Raw genomic sequence first — 18,462 nt, 5'->3', positions numbered from 1 at the left:
TAAAAACGGGTGCGCGACTGCGCGCACGTGGGCAGAGCCAATAATAGCGGCGGTAGTCATGGCGACGGAGAGTGACAGTCGCGCAAGCCAATCACTTGTTTCGTCCCGAATGGAATTAATGAGCTGTGTTTTTATACTCTTTTTCAAAGTACTTACATTTTAATTATGTATTGGTATATAAAGACAGTTTAAGGACAATTTTTAAAAAAGTTATTTAGACAATTTTTACCTACACAACCTTTAAGTTATATTTTCCAGGTTTGAACCATATTCGTAAGCTATAGGCCTGACTGACTGAACGCACCCACGTTCGTAGGCCTGGAGTATCACCTGCTCGGTTGTTAAATCACCGCGCGCACAGTCAGGTCAGGTGCACCCACAATCACCATTCTGTAAATAGGAAAGTTCGAGGACGTAAGGAATGGCGCAGAGTAAGTTACTGTAAATATGATTTCATATGTGGTTGCTTGATATCAGTGCAAGGTTCTCACGTGAGTGTGTGGTTGAGTAGAAAAGCAGTGCGAGTACTACTGGGCTCCTTTCAAAAGCGACTGCGAGGAGCTTCTGGGCCGCTTCCAGCAGACCGAGACGGTTCGGTATGAGGAGTTTTCTGCCATCTGGAGGGAGATGGATTTCTCTAGTGTTTTTTTGTAAGTCACACAGTTACAGCACTGCACTACGACATTTATTGTACCAAACGTTATTTGTTAAGTTGTTTAAAAGGTAATTAAATTGACTTATTGCTTATCAAAATCTGCGAATCAGGCGTGCATTTGTAGGCCTATGGTTGTTAATTTATTCACTGCTATTGAATTCCCAAAGGTCACCCGTTCAGTCACTATGATGTTTTAAAATGTTGGCCACAATGAAAATTGTCATTAGGGCTACTCATGTTGTTCCAAACACCACTAAGTTACTTGTTGTCTTTGGAAGAAAAAACTAAAGGAGAATTTAACAAACATTTAATAAAGCACCCGATTGTGTGTGAGGAACAGACTTCACCCAAAAATTGTAATTGTCATGACATATTTACACGCCATAATGACTTCAATTCATCTTCTGTGGAACACAAAAGAAGATATTTTGAATAATGTTGGTAACCAAATTTGTGGTTACCACTTCATTTTAATGGGAAACCACTGAGGCATTTCTCAAAAAAGTCTTATTTTATGTTCCCCAGAGGAAAGTCATCCAGGTTTGGAATTAAAGGTTGGTGAGTAAATGTCAGAATTACATTTTTTGATAGAAGTATCCTTTAAGTCAGCTGAATAAAAAAAATGGATCAAGCTGATTCTGTCAGCATGAAGTTCAGCCACTCTTGCTGATTTGAAGTCAGTCGTAATTTGATCATAATTGATGTCAGAACTGATGACCCATATTTACACCAACTTTTAATTTTGTAGGAAAAAGAGATATAATAGGCTAATTTTTAAACATGAGAGTGAATAAATTAGACTTTTTGTTTTTACTGTAATCAAGTAACCGTGAAACAAGTAATGTGTTTCGATCACTCCTGTTGTTGTTTTTTCCATCAGTGGAACTCATTCCAACCTTGAGAGCAGATCCTTCACGCGGCTCTCTTTCACCATAGCCTACAAATACGTTCTGCCCCCATACAGCTTTCAAATTCGGGTTGGAGGCCTGTATATGATCTATGGCCTTTACAATACACAACTTGTTTGGCCTAAGGAAAAGGTGATCCATGTCTATATTCTCACACTCTTTTTCAAGCTCGATGATTCAGCATTACCTGTCTTTTTTTTTCTGAATATGAGAAACATACAGTTGATTGTCTGTTCTACTCAGATCAGGATTGCTTTGAAGGACTGGAACGACATGCAGAAGCTTATCACAGAGGCAAAAAGTTGCCAGCATTTGGATGTTGTTTACATCCTGAAAAGGCTTTTGTCAGCTAAGGCCTTTTATTTCACTGCCATGCCCAAGAAGGTCAGCAGGTTCTACCTCTGCTATTGTGTTTTGGGGTGTATCTTCCAACAGTGTTTGAAAACTCTCTGAATGTGACTGACTCACAGCTGACATTTGAAGCGAGCGAACGTGTTCAGCATGCTGTGAACGAAGAGTTTCGGGCCCGCAAGGACCGAGTGACTGAACTTGCTTCCTTTGAAATGTTAGGAGTGAGTATTTAGTATAGTTAAATGTTTTTATTGTAATATTTATTTCCTTTTTAAAACAGTTCTGACTTGTGTAATCTCTCTTGACATATATATGATTGAAATAATTTGTAATTGATTATTTTAAATTAATGAAGTATTTTTTGATATGCAGGAAATTGCAAACGTGCACGGTCATTATGAGAGACTGAAGAAATCATCAGTGCCCACATCATCTGGAGTGACACTGCTTAACCTGACAGATTTGCTTCGGAAATGTACTTTTGAGTACCAGCAGTGGCAGGACAAAACCACTGTGAGTTGGTGGACTTGTAATACTAGGCATTGACTAGTTGTCATTTCTGAATGTCCTTTGAAGTATATATATATATTTTTTTCTAATAGTTTTTTTTTTAGTTCAGTTTATATAGGCCTAACTGTCTTACTAGTGTGTATTTTTACATTTGTACTTAGGCTACAAAGGATAATGACTCTAAAAAGGAAACCACTCAGAAATCAGAGGTGAGTTAAACCCTGCTTAGAACTTTACATAGTAAAGACACCTTTCATATGGTTACAAAAAATGTGTCTGAATTTATGGAAATGAAACATTGTGGCATTGTTTCTGCAGTCCTCCAGTAGAGCTGATCTGCTTGCCGCCATCAAGTCCAAATCATATGGTCACGTGTCAAAGGTATGAGATTTTCTTGTTGCTACAAATAAAAAAAACATTGACATCATTAAGGTCATTGTTTAGTTTAAAGGGGTCATGAGTTTTTGTTTTCCACGCTTCTGAAACACCAGGAATTGAAACTGCCCCATTTGTAACGTCACAATTTTCCTTATTAACAACTCTTGTCTGACCATCGATCACAAGAGCGATACTGCTGTCAAGGTTAAGTGTGACAGAGTAAAAATGTGAATGGGAAAAGATTCTTTACAATTACTTAAACTTTTTTTTTTTACACACACCTCCAGAAACTTTATAAAAATCTGAATATGCATTTTCACTACAGTCAACTCGCATTTTCTGTACAGTCAACTCTTTGGAAACTCATGTTGTAGACAGACAATGGCTTGTTTCTTTCCTCACATGGCTTTGGTACATGGTGTAAAGGGAACAAAATCTAGGCGCCACAGAAAGGTTGAGATGGCAACATCAGCCTCTGGAACTCAAGCCCTGTCTAGTCGTAAAGGGAGACCCCCATCCCTCAGGACCAGAACCTATCAAAACTTTGGCAAACCAGGTCAGAACTGGCTAAGGCCCTCTTTTAGACATAAAACAAACACATTTTGGGTCAGAAGTTGGTGCTGATGATGTATTTTCTCTGAAAAAGGGGTGCCAGAACAGACACAGGACTGGCTTCTGAGTGTAATGGAGGAAGACAAAAATGCATGTAAGTGTAGTTTCAATAAACAGTACATTTTACTGGGATACATTTAACTTGTATATTATATAAAGTGTGTGTTTTTCCTCTTCCAGTGAGACGCAAAGACCGGAGAAGATTCAAGTGGTGAAATGGCTATATTGCCATTATATAAGTCATTAATTATGTGTCAGTTAAATTGCACAAAACAGCACATTTTTCATCCTAGCATATATACGTTAAATTGAGAAGTTGTCAAACATTGCATTATGTAATCCATTGTTTTATTTTATAATTTGAATACTTGAAGTCTAAAGCATTTCATTATTTCTTATGTTTATTCTTTTTTATATATATATTTTACATATATGTGTGTATACATAAATAAATAAATATAATAAAGCAATCTAACCATCCTCTTATTGCATTTCTGGTATGATTCAACTTACAAATCTCCTGCGTGCTGGATGCATTGTTCATATTGGGAAAGCACAGGTGAGCATTTATATTTTTAGAAATCCTTGATGTCCTTCATGTTACACGCTTCGGCCAAATTTTTTTTTTCTATATCAACACTGCCAGTAAATCAATGGCTGTGTAAAGTCTCCCTCTAGTGGAGAAATGTTCAAAACGTCACTGCAGGTTCTTTAAAAAAAAACAAAAAAATCATTGACACCACTCTTAGTGGCCACAAGACGTGATAGTCCCACAGGGTAAATGAAATCCGATTCATTTAGGGAGAAAACCCTTTTATTTGACCACAAAGCTCCCTGTGTCCAGTGTGCTCCACATAGCCATGTTGTAATCAGCATGAGAAGGTAGTGTTAAAGGTCTACACTCTTGTAGTGCTGCTCTTTGTCTATTTAAACCCATGATATGCAGTTGTACAGCAGAACTACTCATTACACATATCCTCGACATGTGTACACAAGAAACCATAACGAAATGAGGAATCTGAGGGGGGCGCTTGACTGCTTACAAAGCCGAAACCTCAAAGGCCACAATTAAATCATTTTTAAGTATTTGTATATAAATACATATAGAAATCCCCCAGCAATCCCTACAAAATGATTTAGTGGGCTAGTTCTTACAAACGAGTGTGATTGGTGAAGCCTGACCAGCGAGGAGAAAAGTAACAGGTACCACGCGTAAACGCCATTAAAACGAGCTGCTTCAGAAGCGTCCTGTACGATCATTTACATTGGAAAATAACACCAAAAACGTAATATCCAGCCACGAATATTCACAATCAATAACTGAGGAATATGTATTATTCGGATTCATCGTTCCTCCTGACTATGAGCCGAGCGCCGCCCATTTTCAGATCCTCATGTTTCATGATAGTTATATAACTTATTAGTGATTAAATATTGTCTGCAGACCGTAATTGAAAATAACCGGGACTGTGCGTCACTACCAGCGCGCGTCCCCGCCTTTAGCTACGTAACGTTACGTTACATGCCTCATCTGTCGCCCTCCCTACTTAATAACGGCCGGGTACTTCCTAGCTCCCAGTCAAACAGCCACTCTATTTTACCAATGTCTCTTGTGGTTTGAAGACTCGAGCATTGTAAAGCTATGCGCCGTACAATATAATCTGCCATTGTTTGGCGCAGTTTTGAACGCGCTTGTGTTTACAGCATCTCGCGAGCAGCGCGCGCGTGTGATATTGATTCAGGGTAAAGGAGCGCTTTCAGTTTCACCATGGCGAGCGAGACGCTCCGCAGATTCGTCTGCCTTTGTCGATACCTACAGGATCCCTGCCATGTCGCCAGATTCCAGCAGTTTTGCGGCGTCCGCGGGACGTTTCCTAAAAAAACAACCGAGGCTAGCGAGAGTGACGCGAAGCTTGCGGTCAACGGTGTTTGCGTGGGACAATGTCAGGAAGACCGCGCGGCTAGTAGGGATTCAGCACATGGACTCCCGGGCCAAAGGCTGAGAAAAAGTTTAAATGCCGCTGGAGATGTTGAACCGGAAGAATGTCCCGCTGCTTTTCCCAACGCACCCTCAGGGCGAGAGGCAGAGAGGGACTCCAAAGACAGAGTGAAGCCTTTACGTAGGAACTCTTTGACTGGGGATGTTGGCCAGGAGTTCATAATCGAGAACAGGTTTCTCTTCTATCTCTTCACCATTGGTACCGAGCTGGGCAATGAGATGTTTTTCATCGTGTTCTTCCCCTTCTTGATGTGGAACGTCGATCCCTATGTGAGCCGGCAGCTCATCGTGGTGTGGGCCTGGGTGCTGTTCTTCGGCCAGTCCACGAAAGATCTGGTCCGGTGGACCCGTCCTCCCTCTCCTCCTGTGGTCAAAGTTGAGGTGTTCTACAACACGGAGTACAGCATGCCCTCCACACATGCCATGTCCGGCACCGCGCTGCCCTTCTCTCTGTTCATGCTCACATGCAGCCGGTGGGAGGTACAGAAGCCTATACTTGCACACACACACCCAATCGATAATCTTACCCACCTGAAGCAAGTAGAAAGTTCGTTGACTATATACTTGCACACACAAACCCAATCGATGAACTAACTAGCATTTATTTAGATTTTACGTAATGTGCATTAGCACTTTCCTAAAGTGATTATTAGTATATTTTCAATTAGTCTTGCACTTCATTCATTGCATTCTACCGTAGTACTGTTCCATTATTACTGCCACTGGCCACAAACCTCACATTTTGTGTATCACTCCTATTAGTTATCGTTTGTAAAAAGAAGTTCTCTTAAAAATGAAAATTATGCCATAATCAACTCGCCTTCAAGTCATCCTAGTTGAATCAGATAATATAGGCTACTGGCTCTTCCCAGCTTTGTAATAGCATTGTAGTGGCCGAGTTTTTGAAGCTCCAAAAAGCGCATTCCATCATATAAGTAATCCATAAAGCCTCCAGGTGACCTCTGACCTGACATATCTAATGCATAGCCCTATATGAATGCATAGTCCTATGAAGTAGCCATTCTGACTTGTCATTACATATGACAAGTTAAAAGTGTACTTATTGACATAATAAATATTTTTAGAATAGGATTTGGATACTAGTGCAGAGGTGTCTGTCAAGCCTACCATTGACTCGTAAATGAGTACCGGTACAATTAATAAGCTGAAGCATTAGTACAACAAAAATACTTGTAGGCCTAACTATTGAAAAAATTACTAGGAGTCACAGTTGGCAATTATTGTGCCCTGTTCAAAACCTTCATCATGGGCCCTCTGGCACATTTGATAAATAAAATATATGCTAGTCAATGAAAACAAATACAAGCTAGTACATGTTAAAAAGGCTTGGTGTTAGGTGTGCACATATTCTTTCTGAACATCTGTCCTCATTATCAAAACAACCTGCCTTTAGCAAACTGTCTCAGTAAAAGAGGCGGTCAGGCGGATAATAAGGATGTGTTCTCACATCAGCTGCTGATGTAGCATCAAGAGAGTTGTGTAATGGTCTCACCCCAAAAATGTCATTATATGTATTGCCATTTATAGAAACACCAGAACTTTGCCTGAGGCAAAACATTCTCATTTATCGTAATCAAACTTAACACTTTGAAGGTTTTGCAGTCTCTATATACATACTCTTACCTCCATACATTTGATCCCAGCCTCTCATCATCCTAAGATTAAATGAGCTATTAAATTTTTTTAAATTACCATTAGTTTGAATGATCAGAAGGCCAGTTCACACCAAGGATGATAACGATAGTTCTAAAAACCGTACTAAATATAGCCTAAAAGAATAGCAGAGTCCACACCAGAACTGTAACGATAACGTCACAGAGAAACAATATCGTTTTTTAATCACTTTCAGAATGATTTTTTTTTCCAGCTGCAGAACAATAAAAGCAATGACAATCAATCAGAATCCATCCTGCTTTAAAGAGTGACATTTAAAGTGTCAGACGACAAAACTGCTGCATGCTTTTCGAATAAACCGAATGATATCATGCTTTGGTGGACAGACACATAAAGTTATATTTATCGTTCTAGGTGTGAATGGGCCTTTATTTTTAATGCTCTGTTCTTTAAAACTTGCCACATCTTGCAGAATCAAAAACACTGAAATAAGCTGTTTCTCTTGCGGGGAAGTGGTGTTTTTACTTTCTATAGGCAGTTCATTTGAACATGCTTTGGGAAGTTCATGCAGTTGAATGATGACATGCTAGAATGACAAACGTTATTTACAGATCACAAACGTGGCCTGTCCTTAGTCTATTGCATTCAGCGGAAATTTTTTTTACTTTTCCATATTATTGTAGAACTGGCTCATCTGGAAAATCGAGGTTCCAGTGAATGCATTTCCAGACAGGACATTAATCTCCATCTTTTCACAAAATGTGCAGGCTTTGTTACTTAACCACTAAAGGTCTATGCAGTGTACTGTATTATTCATAAATATTGATTTCTCTGCTGGGATGATTGAATCATATGCTTGTTGGTGTCAAATAAATCATTACATTCAACAATAATTAGCATATAGTCAGAAGAGGTTGTGCGAATGCTTATGATAACTCTTTTGATGCATCTATTATATACGCCAGAGATTTGATATTCTATAAAGCTTTTCTCATAGATTTTTATGGAGGATCATCATTTTTCCCCAGCACTTCCTCTGAAGTCAGCAAAAACTGACCGATAATATGCCTTGTACTTACATTGCTGAAGTCTTATCCATCATTTTGAGCACAAAACAGAACGGTCCTTATAGATTTTCTTGCTTTCATATCCTCTTAAATTGAGCAGGAAACTAGAAACAATAGCCTCAAACATGTTTCCTCTTCTTTCACCGTTGTGCCTGCCTATTGATTTTTTGCAGATGACAGATTCAAGTATTTTGCCAATGCCAAACTAGCAGTTTTGTATTCATGTTTGTACTTCAACAACCACTACTTAAATGGTAAAAGAGATTTATCATTTAAGGGAAACTGAAGATTTGTATCAAAGCGGTCCTATTATGCTTTTTTACTTTTTCTGTTGCTGTTTGAGCATAAAAAATATCTGCAAGCATACAAAGCTCAAAGTCCACTCTAAAGGGAGATATTTTATTTAAAGGGGTCATGACATGAGAAACCAAATTTGCCTTGATCTTTTGGTATATAAGAGGTCTTTGTACCATTTAAACGTCCTGCAAGTTTCATAGCTTAAGACGTCCTCCCCATTATAAACGAATCATTTATTTAATCAAACTCTAAGTACAGCTCGTTCTGGATCAATGGTAAGAGGTGACGTCACGGTACGAAGTGACGTACCAGCGTTTGCATATGACCGCCTCCAGCAGAAGACAGTTACGCTTTAAGCGCAAGGCAACTACGCTCATTTCGTATCACTGTCGCGCCCGCGCGCTGCGCGCCTCACTAGTGTTCAGTCGACGGACAGCGAGTGGGTCTGTGTACAGGGAAATTACGATGCCACGCCGATGTGCTGTTCCTGGCTGTGGACAAACAACATCTTTGAATACGCTGCGAAAGATCCAGTCATCAGGGAAAAATGGATGCACTTTATTTTTTGCGGACGTCTCAGTCACGGCAGTGTTAGTTTAAGCATTTGTTCTATACATTTGAAGGATGACTGTTTTGAGAACAGACTGTTTTGAGCTTTGCCAGAAAACTGTTGCTCAAAGATAAGTCCGTGCCGACTATTCTGGGCTCAACAACGACGACGCAAACTGTAAGTAATGTATTAAAAACTTTAAACTACTTTTTAAATACGCCAAATCCGCAAATATTCTGGCTGGGGGCGTTAATAATTGATGCATAGGCACTGACGTTAGCCAATCATAACAGTGGGCGTTAACACTGAACTCTTAAAGGGGAAACACCCCCAAAACAGACTGTTTGAATCAGAGGATGAGAAACAGGGTGGGAAAAGGTCATAAATCACTACATTTTAAAAGTTTTTTGTAAAAAAAACTATAGTAATACTATAATTGCACCTAAGGGAACATAATAATAAAATAAAAAAAACCATGTCATGACCCCTTTAACAGAATCCCCTTTTCAAGAACTACAATGAACGGCTCGTTTTGGACTACAACACGTTTTTTCTGGGCTTTGTGAAGTCACAATGTTACTCATTTAAATAAACGTCCTGTGAAATCCATGCTTGCAAAGTCCATGCAAGAAATCCGTTTGTTAACATTGTTAATCAGGCTTGAATTGGTTTGAAATGGACGCCATCCTCAATATTTACACCTGAGGAAATGAAATTCGCGGTTATGGTAAGGTGTGTGATATTTCCCGAACACGGTGGTAATCACAACAAACTGGGCCAGCTAACCAATCACAGCACATTTCGTATTTCGGAAAGGAGGGGCTTCATCAAAACAGGAACTAACGACGCGTTTGGGCCAGACTGGGGAGAGAGGAGCTGTAATCATATAAAATATGTGAAAAATAATGCGTTTTATTCGAGCAATTGAGAATGAAAGCATATTCTAGTACACCCCAAAAACAAAAAGACTTCATAAAAGGCCATAATAGGACCCCTTTAAACTTTGCCGATGAGAGCCAGTGAGGTCAAGTCAGTTCAAATTTTTAACATATGCACAGGGTTGTCAATGTTAATGGGTTTGTGGGAGGTACTGGTATATTGCCCAGACTACTAGAGCGAAAAAATGCACGAGCACAGAAAGAAAGTTTAGCCGATTGCCAAAAATGAATAGATCTGTTGTCTGAATAATGAGAAATCCAGAATTTCTGCAGATCAGCAGCTACTTCAATCCACTTCTCTTCCAACTGCGCATGGTCTTCCTCTATTAGAGTAGGAACTAGGAATGAGGAACTTTGCCCTACTCTGTCCTGATACTGTTGCTTTATTTGTCGTTGATCAATCATCATAGGTTCTCATATTAGGTAAATCGTATTAAGTGAGCCATAGTCAAAAATTTATTTTGCCTACAGTATGTCACAATATGAGGTAAATGTGGCCCTGTACATATATACAGCATGTTAATGCATATGTGTGGGACAGTAGGAGGGGAATACGTGTTCAAAAGCTAGGGGTCAGTGAGAATTTCTTGGCCGCATTTATTTGCTTAAAAACAGTATAATTGTGAAATATTATAACAATTTAAAATAACCCTTTCTCTTTTGAATGTCACTTTTTATAAAGTCTTACTGATCCCAACCTTTTGAACAGTACATTTATATTTTTACATGTGTATTTTATTGCTAAAATATAGCTTTTATACCCTGATAAGAATTTAGATCATGTTATTTTACAGTGATGAAATGACCTTACTGCCTTTTGAACTGCAGTTTCCTCATAAGTCTTTCCTCTCTGTGTGTTCAACAGTACCCGTTCATGATTGGATTGAGCTTAGCTCTGTTCTGGAGTGTCCTCGTGTGCATCAGCAGGATTTATATGGGCATGCACTCTGTCCTGGTGAGTAATGTTTTCATCACATTTAATCAATCTGTCTACCTAAAAGGGACAGTCATAGGTTTTGGAACAACATGAGGGTGAGTAACATGAGTAAATGATGACAAGAGTTTTAATTTTTGGATGAACAATTCCTTTAAAATCAATGACCATGTTAGATAGTTGCACTAGTAAGTGTGCATGATTGTTATTTTAGAGTGTCTTGATATGTTTTATGTAGTCCAGGCACGTTCAGCTGTGCACTATAATTTGCACTTTTCGCAGCTTTTGAGGTTGAGGAACTTTCCAGCAGCTTCGTGACTAAGGGTTTGGTAACAGTTCAAGAAGAAGCCTAATATATGCAGCTTCAGTCTTTGCAACCTTCTCCTGTCAGTAGAGCCCCTGAAACGAAGCAAATCAGTGAGTCATCACGGCTGACTCAGTATCCTCTGATCTTCAAATGCTCATCTGTTTTCCATGCTTTTCTCACAAAAGATCTATGATCGGATAATTGCTTCCCTAGGGTTTGCGTGAGCCGGTGGGGATCCATTTACATTTTGATGTGTAGACAGCTCAAAACACAAGCTTTGCTTTAGTCATCAAGATCAACATACTGTGTATTAGTCATCAGTTCTGCAGGTTTCACATGCAGTAACGATAATGACCAACTTCACACACCTGTTGTTTATTTTTTAATAAAGGATGTCTGTCTTTATCTGTTTAAAGCTGTTGGTGAGAGCGGACCGATTTAGAAAGCAGAAGCTGGTTGCCTAGGTGATGGGAACCTTGTTATTTTAATGCTGTGCTCATGGCGAAGGTGGCTGAATCATCTTTATGGAAATCTGCACACTCAATGTTTTAGGAAGTTTAGATCGTGTACTGTGTGAATATTGTGCAAACAGTTCAATGCAATGTAGTCTGTGGATCGGGGCTCAGCATTAAGGGTGTTTCGATAACCCACTATATCTTCTATCGATTGATCGCACACAATTTTTTTTTTATGATGTGTGAACATTGTTGCAAATTGTGTTGATTTTCAAAAAATTTGAATGTCGTGCAAAAGTTCATTTATTTTAGTAATTCAACATAAAAGGTGAAACTAATATATTATATAGACTCATTACATGCAAAGTGAGATATTTCAAGCCTTTGTCATAATTTTGATGATTATGGCTTACAGCTATGAAAACCTTTTCACAATATTCAAATTTTGAATTTGGGGTTTTCATAACCTGTAAGCCATAAGCCATAATCATCAAAATTATGACAAATGAAGGCTTGAAATATCTCTCTTGGCATGTAATGAGTCTATATATAATACATTAGTTTCACCTTTTAAATTGAATTACTGAAATAAATGAACTTTTGCACGATATTCTAATTTTTCGAGTTTCACCTGTATATATGCCAAGTCAAAAGTTGTCCAACTAACTAACTAACATCTAATGAGAATATTTCAAAATGACGAGAATAACTTAAAAACAATAGTAACAAGTTATATTATCAACAAATCAGTCATGTTTTGCACTGACCGTTTTCAGAAAAAATATATGAATTAATTAATCGCTAATTCCTTTACCGTAATAGCAATTCATTGCATATATCAACTTTTTTGTTGTTGTTGGTTGTACACATGCAGATTGACATCTTTGGCTGTTGCATCATATCTCACTTTTATCAGAATCTTGCTTTTTATAAGACTTTTGAAAAACACAAATTAAAACATTTTTAATGAAACCTGAGGGATCTCTGTCCCTTCACTGAAAGTTCATGCCAGAACTTTGACATTTTAAAAAGTTCATAAAGACATTGTAAAAGTAACCCAGCTGAATCGAGCGGTTTAATCCAAGTCTTCTGAAGAGACATTATAGGGCTGCTCGATTATGAAAAAATCATAATTACGATTTTTTTGGTCAGTTTTAAAATCACGATTATGTAACATGATTATTTCACATGACTTTGGGAATGTGCTGCATTTATTAAAAAGACACCTTTCAACAATTCTTAAAAAAAAAATCGTTCTTGCACAGCAGAACATGGCAAAATAATCGCTTTTACTCGATTGTACTATTTTGGTGATCGTTGGGAGCTGAAATCGAAATTCAATTAATTGCACAGCCCTAAGACATTATCAATTTATTATATAATAAACAGATTTAACAGCCTTTTACAAAAAAAAAACATTGATCAACACACATACAGCTCATTAAATATGGTGAACAGAAGCTCAAATGTACATTGGTTCTTGCAGAAGCTCAAATGCACTTTCTTGATGCGGGAGAACCGATGCGTGCCCTGAACTAGTGGACCAACCAAGCCAGGATTGAAAAATTCTTATTGTTGAGCTCCTGATGGGCTGTTTGACAGCTTAGGACTGAAAAGCCTGTGATCAGAGAGCTTTGGTAGAAAGGATTACGAGAGAAAGTCTCAAGGAGAGCTTAGCTCTTTCCAGCACCCATTCAGCCCTCTAACTTCAAAAAAGTGATAGAGGGAAGGACTAGAGCAGAAGCACAAAATGAGACTGTTGAGTGACAAATGAGTCTTTTGTCTGCAGTATATGGAGAAGCATGTGTTATAGATTTAAAGTACATGGACCGGTCAAACAAGCTACACGTCTGTCAGATCTAAGGCTACGTTCACACTGTCAGTCAAAATCCGATTTTTGTGTGCGTTTCCCATTGGAATCTGATCTAACAGTGACTGTCCACATTGTGTATCACAACTGTACAGATCTGATTTTTCGTGGCGTGAGAGTCACATAAACCATCCGAAATCCGATCAGAGGCAGTCAGACTGAAACTGATTTCCAGAAATGGTATTGGAATAGGATTTCAAACCACATATGAGCGAGCTCAAAACAGATTTCATGTGATTTAAAAAAAATATATATATATATTTGCAGTTCACACTTGCTAAATCTGATCCGATTTCAATCGGATATGCTCAAAAATAATTGCTTTTTGGATTTGGAGTGAAAGTGTCTGCAATCTCTAAAGAGAAGAGTTCATTTTGCAGGTTGCATTGACCTTTTACCCATTTTAAGTACATATCAGCATGATTGTATCGCATAAAGACGATCAGATCGTAGCGTTATCGCGAGGTGTGCAAAGTTAGTCTCTAATCTTCTGTTAACCTTGAACATGCACCACATCAGATCAGGCGACTAGGGGGGAATAGATAATTTACTGAACTACCTCATGCCTTTTAAAACCCGTTTGACACACTTCTGTGGAAGACAAGAAATTTGAAAAGCTTCTCTATCTTTATAATGAAACTGGGGCTGTCAAGCAAATACGAGGCAAAAAATATCACAAAGTATTCCATCATAAAAGTGCTGTATGCTTTGTGTAGCAAAAAATGGTAAATTATCATACTGTGACTAGATCATTGCGTGTGGAACAACTGATTCAATGAACAGATCTGATTTAAAAAGATGCTGGTACACTATTGTTTAAAAGTTTGTGATTGGTAAGAATTTTACTTTACTGTCACTTTTAATCAATTTAATGCACACTTGCTGAATGAAAGTATTCATTTCTTCTTTAAAAGAAATTAATCTCACACAGCAGATGAGTTGTGTATAGACCACTTTTATGAAACTTTTCCCCTTACCATTTGAAGATTCATTCATTTTTCAGCATTCATTTTTTATTATATTGAAATGAGTGATCAGAAAAATATATGGGTTGGTAACCTCACGAGGCCAAATAAATAAAAACACATTCAATTAAATAATGTTCAAAAATGGCTGTCCTTTCTTTGCAAAGAAATTACAAGGTCAGAATTGACTTAAAATGTCCCAAAGCAGGAAGTCTGAAGGAATAATGTTACAAGATTCAGTTCCCAATTTTCATAAATATCAGTTCCCAATTTTCAAGGCTGCCGTGTAAGAAACGTTGAGCTGGAAGACACAAGGAAAGACTGGACGTCTACTCTTGTGAAATCTCACACAAAGTGGAGAAGAGCCCTGAACATGGGCTTTAACTTTCTGTGCCACCCACAAAATAAAGCAGCTGAAGTTAGTGTAAAAACTAAATAAATGGTACCTCTTAATCAGATCTACAATGCTATATTCTTTCAGCTTGTTCTCAGGTCTGTTTCGGCTTACTGTATAATTCACTGCAATTTTTTATTTCGGAGTTAATGTTCTTGTAAACTATGAATGTTTTAGTTAATTATGCACACAATTCCTGTTCCCCTAATTGTATCGAGCAATACCACTCCTGTTTTCCCTGACCTTCATATGTTTGCCTGGCCACCAGTAGTAATAAACAATGAGAAATGCCAGTTTATCTCAAAATTGCACCATGTGTCAACAAAATCTGAATAATTTGACTTAATTTGTATCATAACCCAAGGACCATTCATTATTTTTCTGTCTAATAAGTTTGTGCCTTCATCTTTACAGGAGGTGATCACAGGCTTCCTCTACAGTGTGCTCATCCTGGCGGTCCTTCACCCCCTACTGGATGACATTGACACGTTCTACCTGTCCCACAGCTACGCCCCTCTGGTCGTCCTGCTAGTGCACGTGGGCTTCAGCTTGGTGGCCTTCTCGCTGGACTCATGGAGCACGTCCCGCGGCGACACGGCCCAGGCGTTGGCCACAGCTGTCGGAGCCGCGTTGGCATCCCGTCTGAACTACCAACTGGGTCTGCAGCCAGATCCTCCCGAAGAAGCTCTACCGCTCACCCTTCCCCTGATCGACAGGGCCCTGTTGGCCCGCTCAATCTTGCGGCTCCTGGTGGGAGTGGCGGTGCTTCTGGCCGTCAGGGCTGCCATGAAGGTTGTGGCGATCCCAATGGCGTGCAAGATCTTCGGCGTGCCTTCGGATGACGTGCGGAAGGCTAGACAACATGCGCAAGTGGAACTTGCATATCGGTTTATTGTTTATGGCACAGTGGCCTACTGCTGCGTGTTCCTGGTCCCACTTCTCTTTAGCTTCCTTGGGTTATCCTGAAGAAAATCCCCACTTCATCCCTGTTATTATCCGTTTTTTTATCCTAGCTAAAATCTATACCTGACCTGGACTAGTCAGGGTCCACAGCTGTTGTCAAAAAAAGCCTTTTGGATGCAAACACGAATGATGTTCATGATGTTGATTATTTCACCAGCTCCATTTCCATGCTAATTTATTTCACTCGTTTTGTTTGAAGATTTTATTAATCTAATCATTTTAAGCAGGGTTTTTAGGCACATTTGTTGCCATCTGTGGGAGATCAATCCGCAGTTTTTCGTGAAAGTGAGTGCATGTGACCTGTTCAAAGCTCCTGAGTGTTTGTTTAGAAGCCATTGTCCGAAAGGTCGCAAATGTTTCCTGCATTTGTCTTCAGTGGTTTCTCCTCAGCAGACACCCACCCATCCTGAACCTAATACGCAGGAATTTTTCTCACTATATACAGAATTTGTCTCAGTCTGCGGTCCTGTTTTCATCCTTCGGAAACAAACTAACCCGAGTGATTACCCTCGACAGACATTTGTATCCTTGTCATGGTTTTCCTTCAAGGGTTCACTCTCATAACAAGTTGTAATTTTTCATTTATCCCAGGGTTTGTTTCTTCTGTGGATCCATTCAATGCTGTGACCTCAATGGTTCATTCAACGGTTCAGGAAAGACACTCCAAATTCTCAGAGGTTGAAAGTTCTGTTCTTATCTAAAAGCGGGTTGAACTCAGGCCTCACACTAAGAGGTAATGCATTGAGAATGAGAGGAGGGAACTTCCTGTCAGTATGAATGCTGTATACATGAACTTCCTGTGGATGTGTTGCTCTGAAACCCAAGCTAGGCATACTGCTCTGCTCTAAATATGAAAGCCACATATCTCTCTTAACATTCTGTCATTGTCAGTATATTATTTATACACGTCAGATATGTTTTCAAGTATTACTACAGAAAGTAATATTTATGCAGTGAGTGAATAGCTCTGTAAACTCAAGAAAATTGTACCTTTTTTTTATTTAAACAAATAATTGCAACTTGTAAGTAGACTTTTATAACATTTTCCATTGGTGTTTTTCAGTTTTCTTTTCATTAGTTCACCCAAAAATAAAAATTCATGGAATGATTTATTCATCATCACAAACCTGTAAAACTTTTTTAAAAACAGTTTTTGGACACCATTGACATTATATGGACAATTTTTTTTACAAAAGACAAAGACAAACAGAATGTGCAAGAAAAAAACAGACAACAATAATGTAACCCCATTCACTTTCATTATGGCATTAAAATTCTATATATATATTTATCATTTTGGATTGAACTATCCCTTTTAGTAACGTTAGGCTAAATTGAGTCATTGAAATTCAGAGCTGTCACGTGTTGTCAGATTGTCTGTTCGACTGCTTTAAGACATCCGGTTTGTTCCATCAGCAGTTTGGAGAAGTTAAATTGAAATCCTTGTTTCTCCAGAAATGCGCTCAGTGTGGCTTTACTTAATGGATCGACGGAACTTCCCTGCTTTCTTCACTTCTGTACTTTTAACCGTTTAAATATGATTATGGTCATGGTAACATGTATTTTCAGATAACAAGTTGTCAGTATTAACCTAGGTAGTTGAAATGTTGTGTGTCATTGAACTAGTACTCTGTATTTGCAGTTACTTTATTAGTGTGTTCAGTTTCACACAAAAAAATGTATGTTGTAAAGCCATGGAGGACAGATCTCTGATATACATTCATTGCTCACTGCTCAGAAACCCCAGTGCCTTGCGTCCTCGTTTTCAGGGCAACTTTATCCTCCAACTAGGCACAAGACACCACAGCTATCTTTCTGTGAACACTTTTGATGGTGCAAATTACATAAATATTACACATCCTTAATGTTTATTTGCAAAAAGACATTGTTGGTAATGTAATGGAAGGCTTTTCCTTTCACTTTTTTTTTTTTTTTTTAATGAAATGTACATTCTGTGGAATTTATTACCAGGTATTCGGATGGTGGCAAATTATTAAACAATTTACCTGTGCACCAGTGTAAAGGAAACAGTTGAGCATAATATTCAATTGTGATCAGTTATGCATATGGTAAATGTGCCATAACTGAATAAGCCATTTTAAACGGTCATTATAGTGCACTGAGCTGAAGTGGGTATCACAAAAGGCTAGATGAAACAAGTAAATGCATTATGGATGAAGCTTGTACATTCTACCTGTACTAAACTTTGAGCCCGTTCATGGTCGTCTAAACTCACAAATGTACTGTATCTGTAATCTATGGCTCCTCATCGGCAATGCTCTTACCATTTTCTGTATTGACAGTGAATAGAAACTAGTATACATTGCCACTGTATTTGTGTTCTTGTCATCTGAAAGTAGTTTGTTTTATTCAATAATTCCATTACAAAGTGATAACTGAGCATTTTGTGTGATTAATTACTGCATGATGTTTATGAAAAAATGGCTTTTTGATTAGGACAAACTCAATGCACTTGCAACAGTGTTGTCCCCTTATCAGTGTAAGTGTGTGTGCTTGAGTTTGTTTCTCAATTTGTCAGTTCTCTGGACAAAGGTCTACTTTCTGCATGATGTATTCATTTTAACCCAGTGTGTAAGCGATAGAGGACCTTGCTTATTTCCTACTGCACATATATTTCCACACTATAGTCAGCGTCTTCCTACAATACACACAT

The 18,462-nt window shown here is 38.5% G+C and overlaps 2 protein-coding genes across 2 annotated transcripts; both read left to right on the top strand.

The window, feature by feature from the left end:
- The first annotated feature begins 245 nt into the window (after positions 1–245).
- On the top strand, positions 246–3,889 carry snapc1a (small nuclear RNA activating complex, polypeptide 1a). Its single transcript, XM_079583564.1, has 11 exons — positions 246–431; positions 512–650; positions 1,536–1,695; positions 1,807–1,947; positions 2,034–2,135; positions 2,287–2,427; positions 2,586–2,633; positions 2,743–2,805; positions 3,229–3,358; positions 3,449–3,508; positions 3,595–3,889. Exons 1-11 carry the CDS (start codon positions 422–424, stop codon positions 3,627–3,629), a joined length of 1,029 nt encoding a protein of 342 aa, XP_079439690.1. The 5' UTR covers positions 246–421; the 3' UTR covers positions 3,630–3,889.
- Positions 3,890–4,048: 159 nt separating this feature from the next.
- On the top strand, positions 4,049–18,189 carry sgpp1a (sphingosine-1-phosphate phosphatase 1a). The gene is made up of 3 exons (XM_079583563.1): positions 4,049–5,893; positions 10,766–10,855; positions 15,240–18,189. Exons 1-3 carry the CDS (start codon positions 5,183–5,185, stop codon positions 15,789–15,791), a joined length of 1,353 nt encoding a protein of 450 aa, XP_079439689.1. The 5' UTR covers positions 4,049–5,182; the 3' UTR covers positions 15,792–18,189.
- The last annotated feature ends 273 nt before the right edge of the window (positions 18,190–18,462 follow it).

The sequence above is a fragment of the Phoxinus phoxinus genome (genome assembly GCF_949152265.1).
Source record: "Phoxinus phoxinus genome assembly, chromosome: 16".
Taxonomy (NCBI): domain Eukaryota; kingdom Metazoa; phylum Chordata; class Actinopteri; order Cypriniformes; family Leuciscidae; genus Phoxinus; species Phoxinus phoxinus.
This window is presented reverse-complemented; position numbering and strand designations above follow the sequence as displayed.

Excerpts from the sequence above, each read along its gene's own strand:
- snapc1a (XM_079583564.1), top strand. Across the intron at positions 2,136-2,286 it reads CTTCCTTTGAAATGTTAGGA|GAAATTGCAAACGTGCACGG; the intron begins GTGAGTATTTAG and ends TTTGATATGCAG. Across the intron at positions 2,806-3,228 it reads CATATGGTCACGTGTCAAAG|GGAACAAAATCTAGGCGCCA; the intron begins GTATGAGATTTT and ends CATGGTGTAAAG.
- sgpp1a (XM_079583563.1), top strand. The coding sequence starts at position 5,183 with ATGGCGAGCGAGACGCTCCGCAGATTCGTCTGCCTTTGTCGATACCTA. Across the intron at positions 5,894-10,765 it reads TCACATGCAGCCGGTGGGAG|TACCCGTTCATGATTGGATT; the intron begins GTACAGAAGCCT and ends TGTGTTCAACAG. Across the intron at positions 10,856-15,239 it reads TGGGCATGCACTCTGTCCTG|GAGGTGATCACAGGCTTCCT; the intron begins GTGAGTAATGTT and ends TCATCTTTACAG.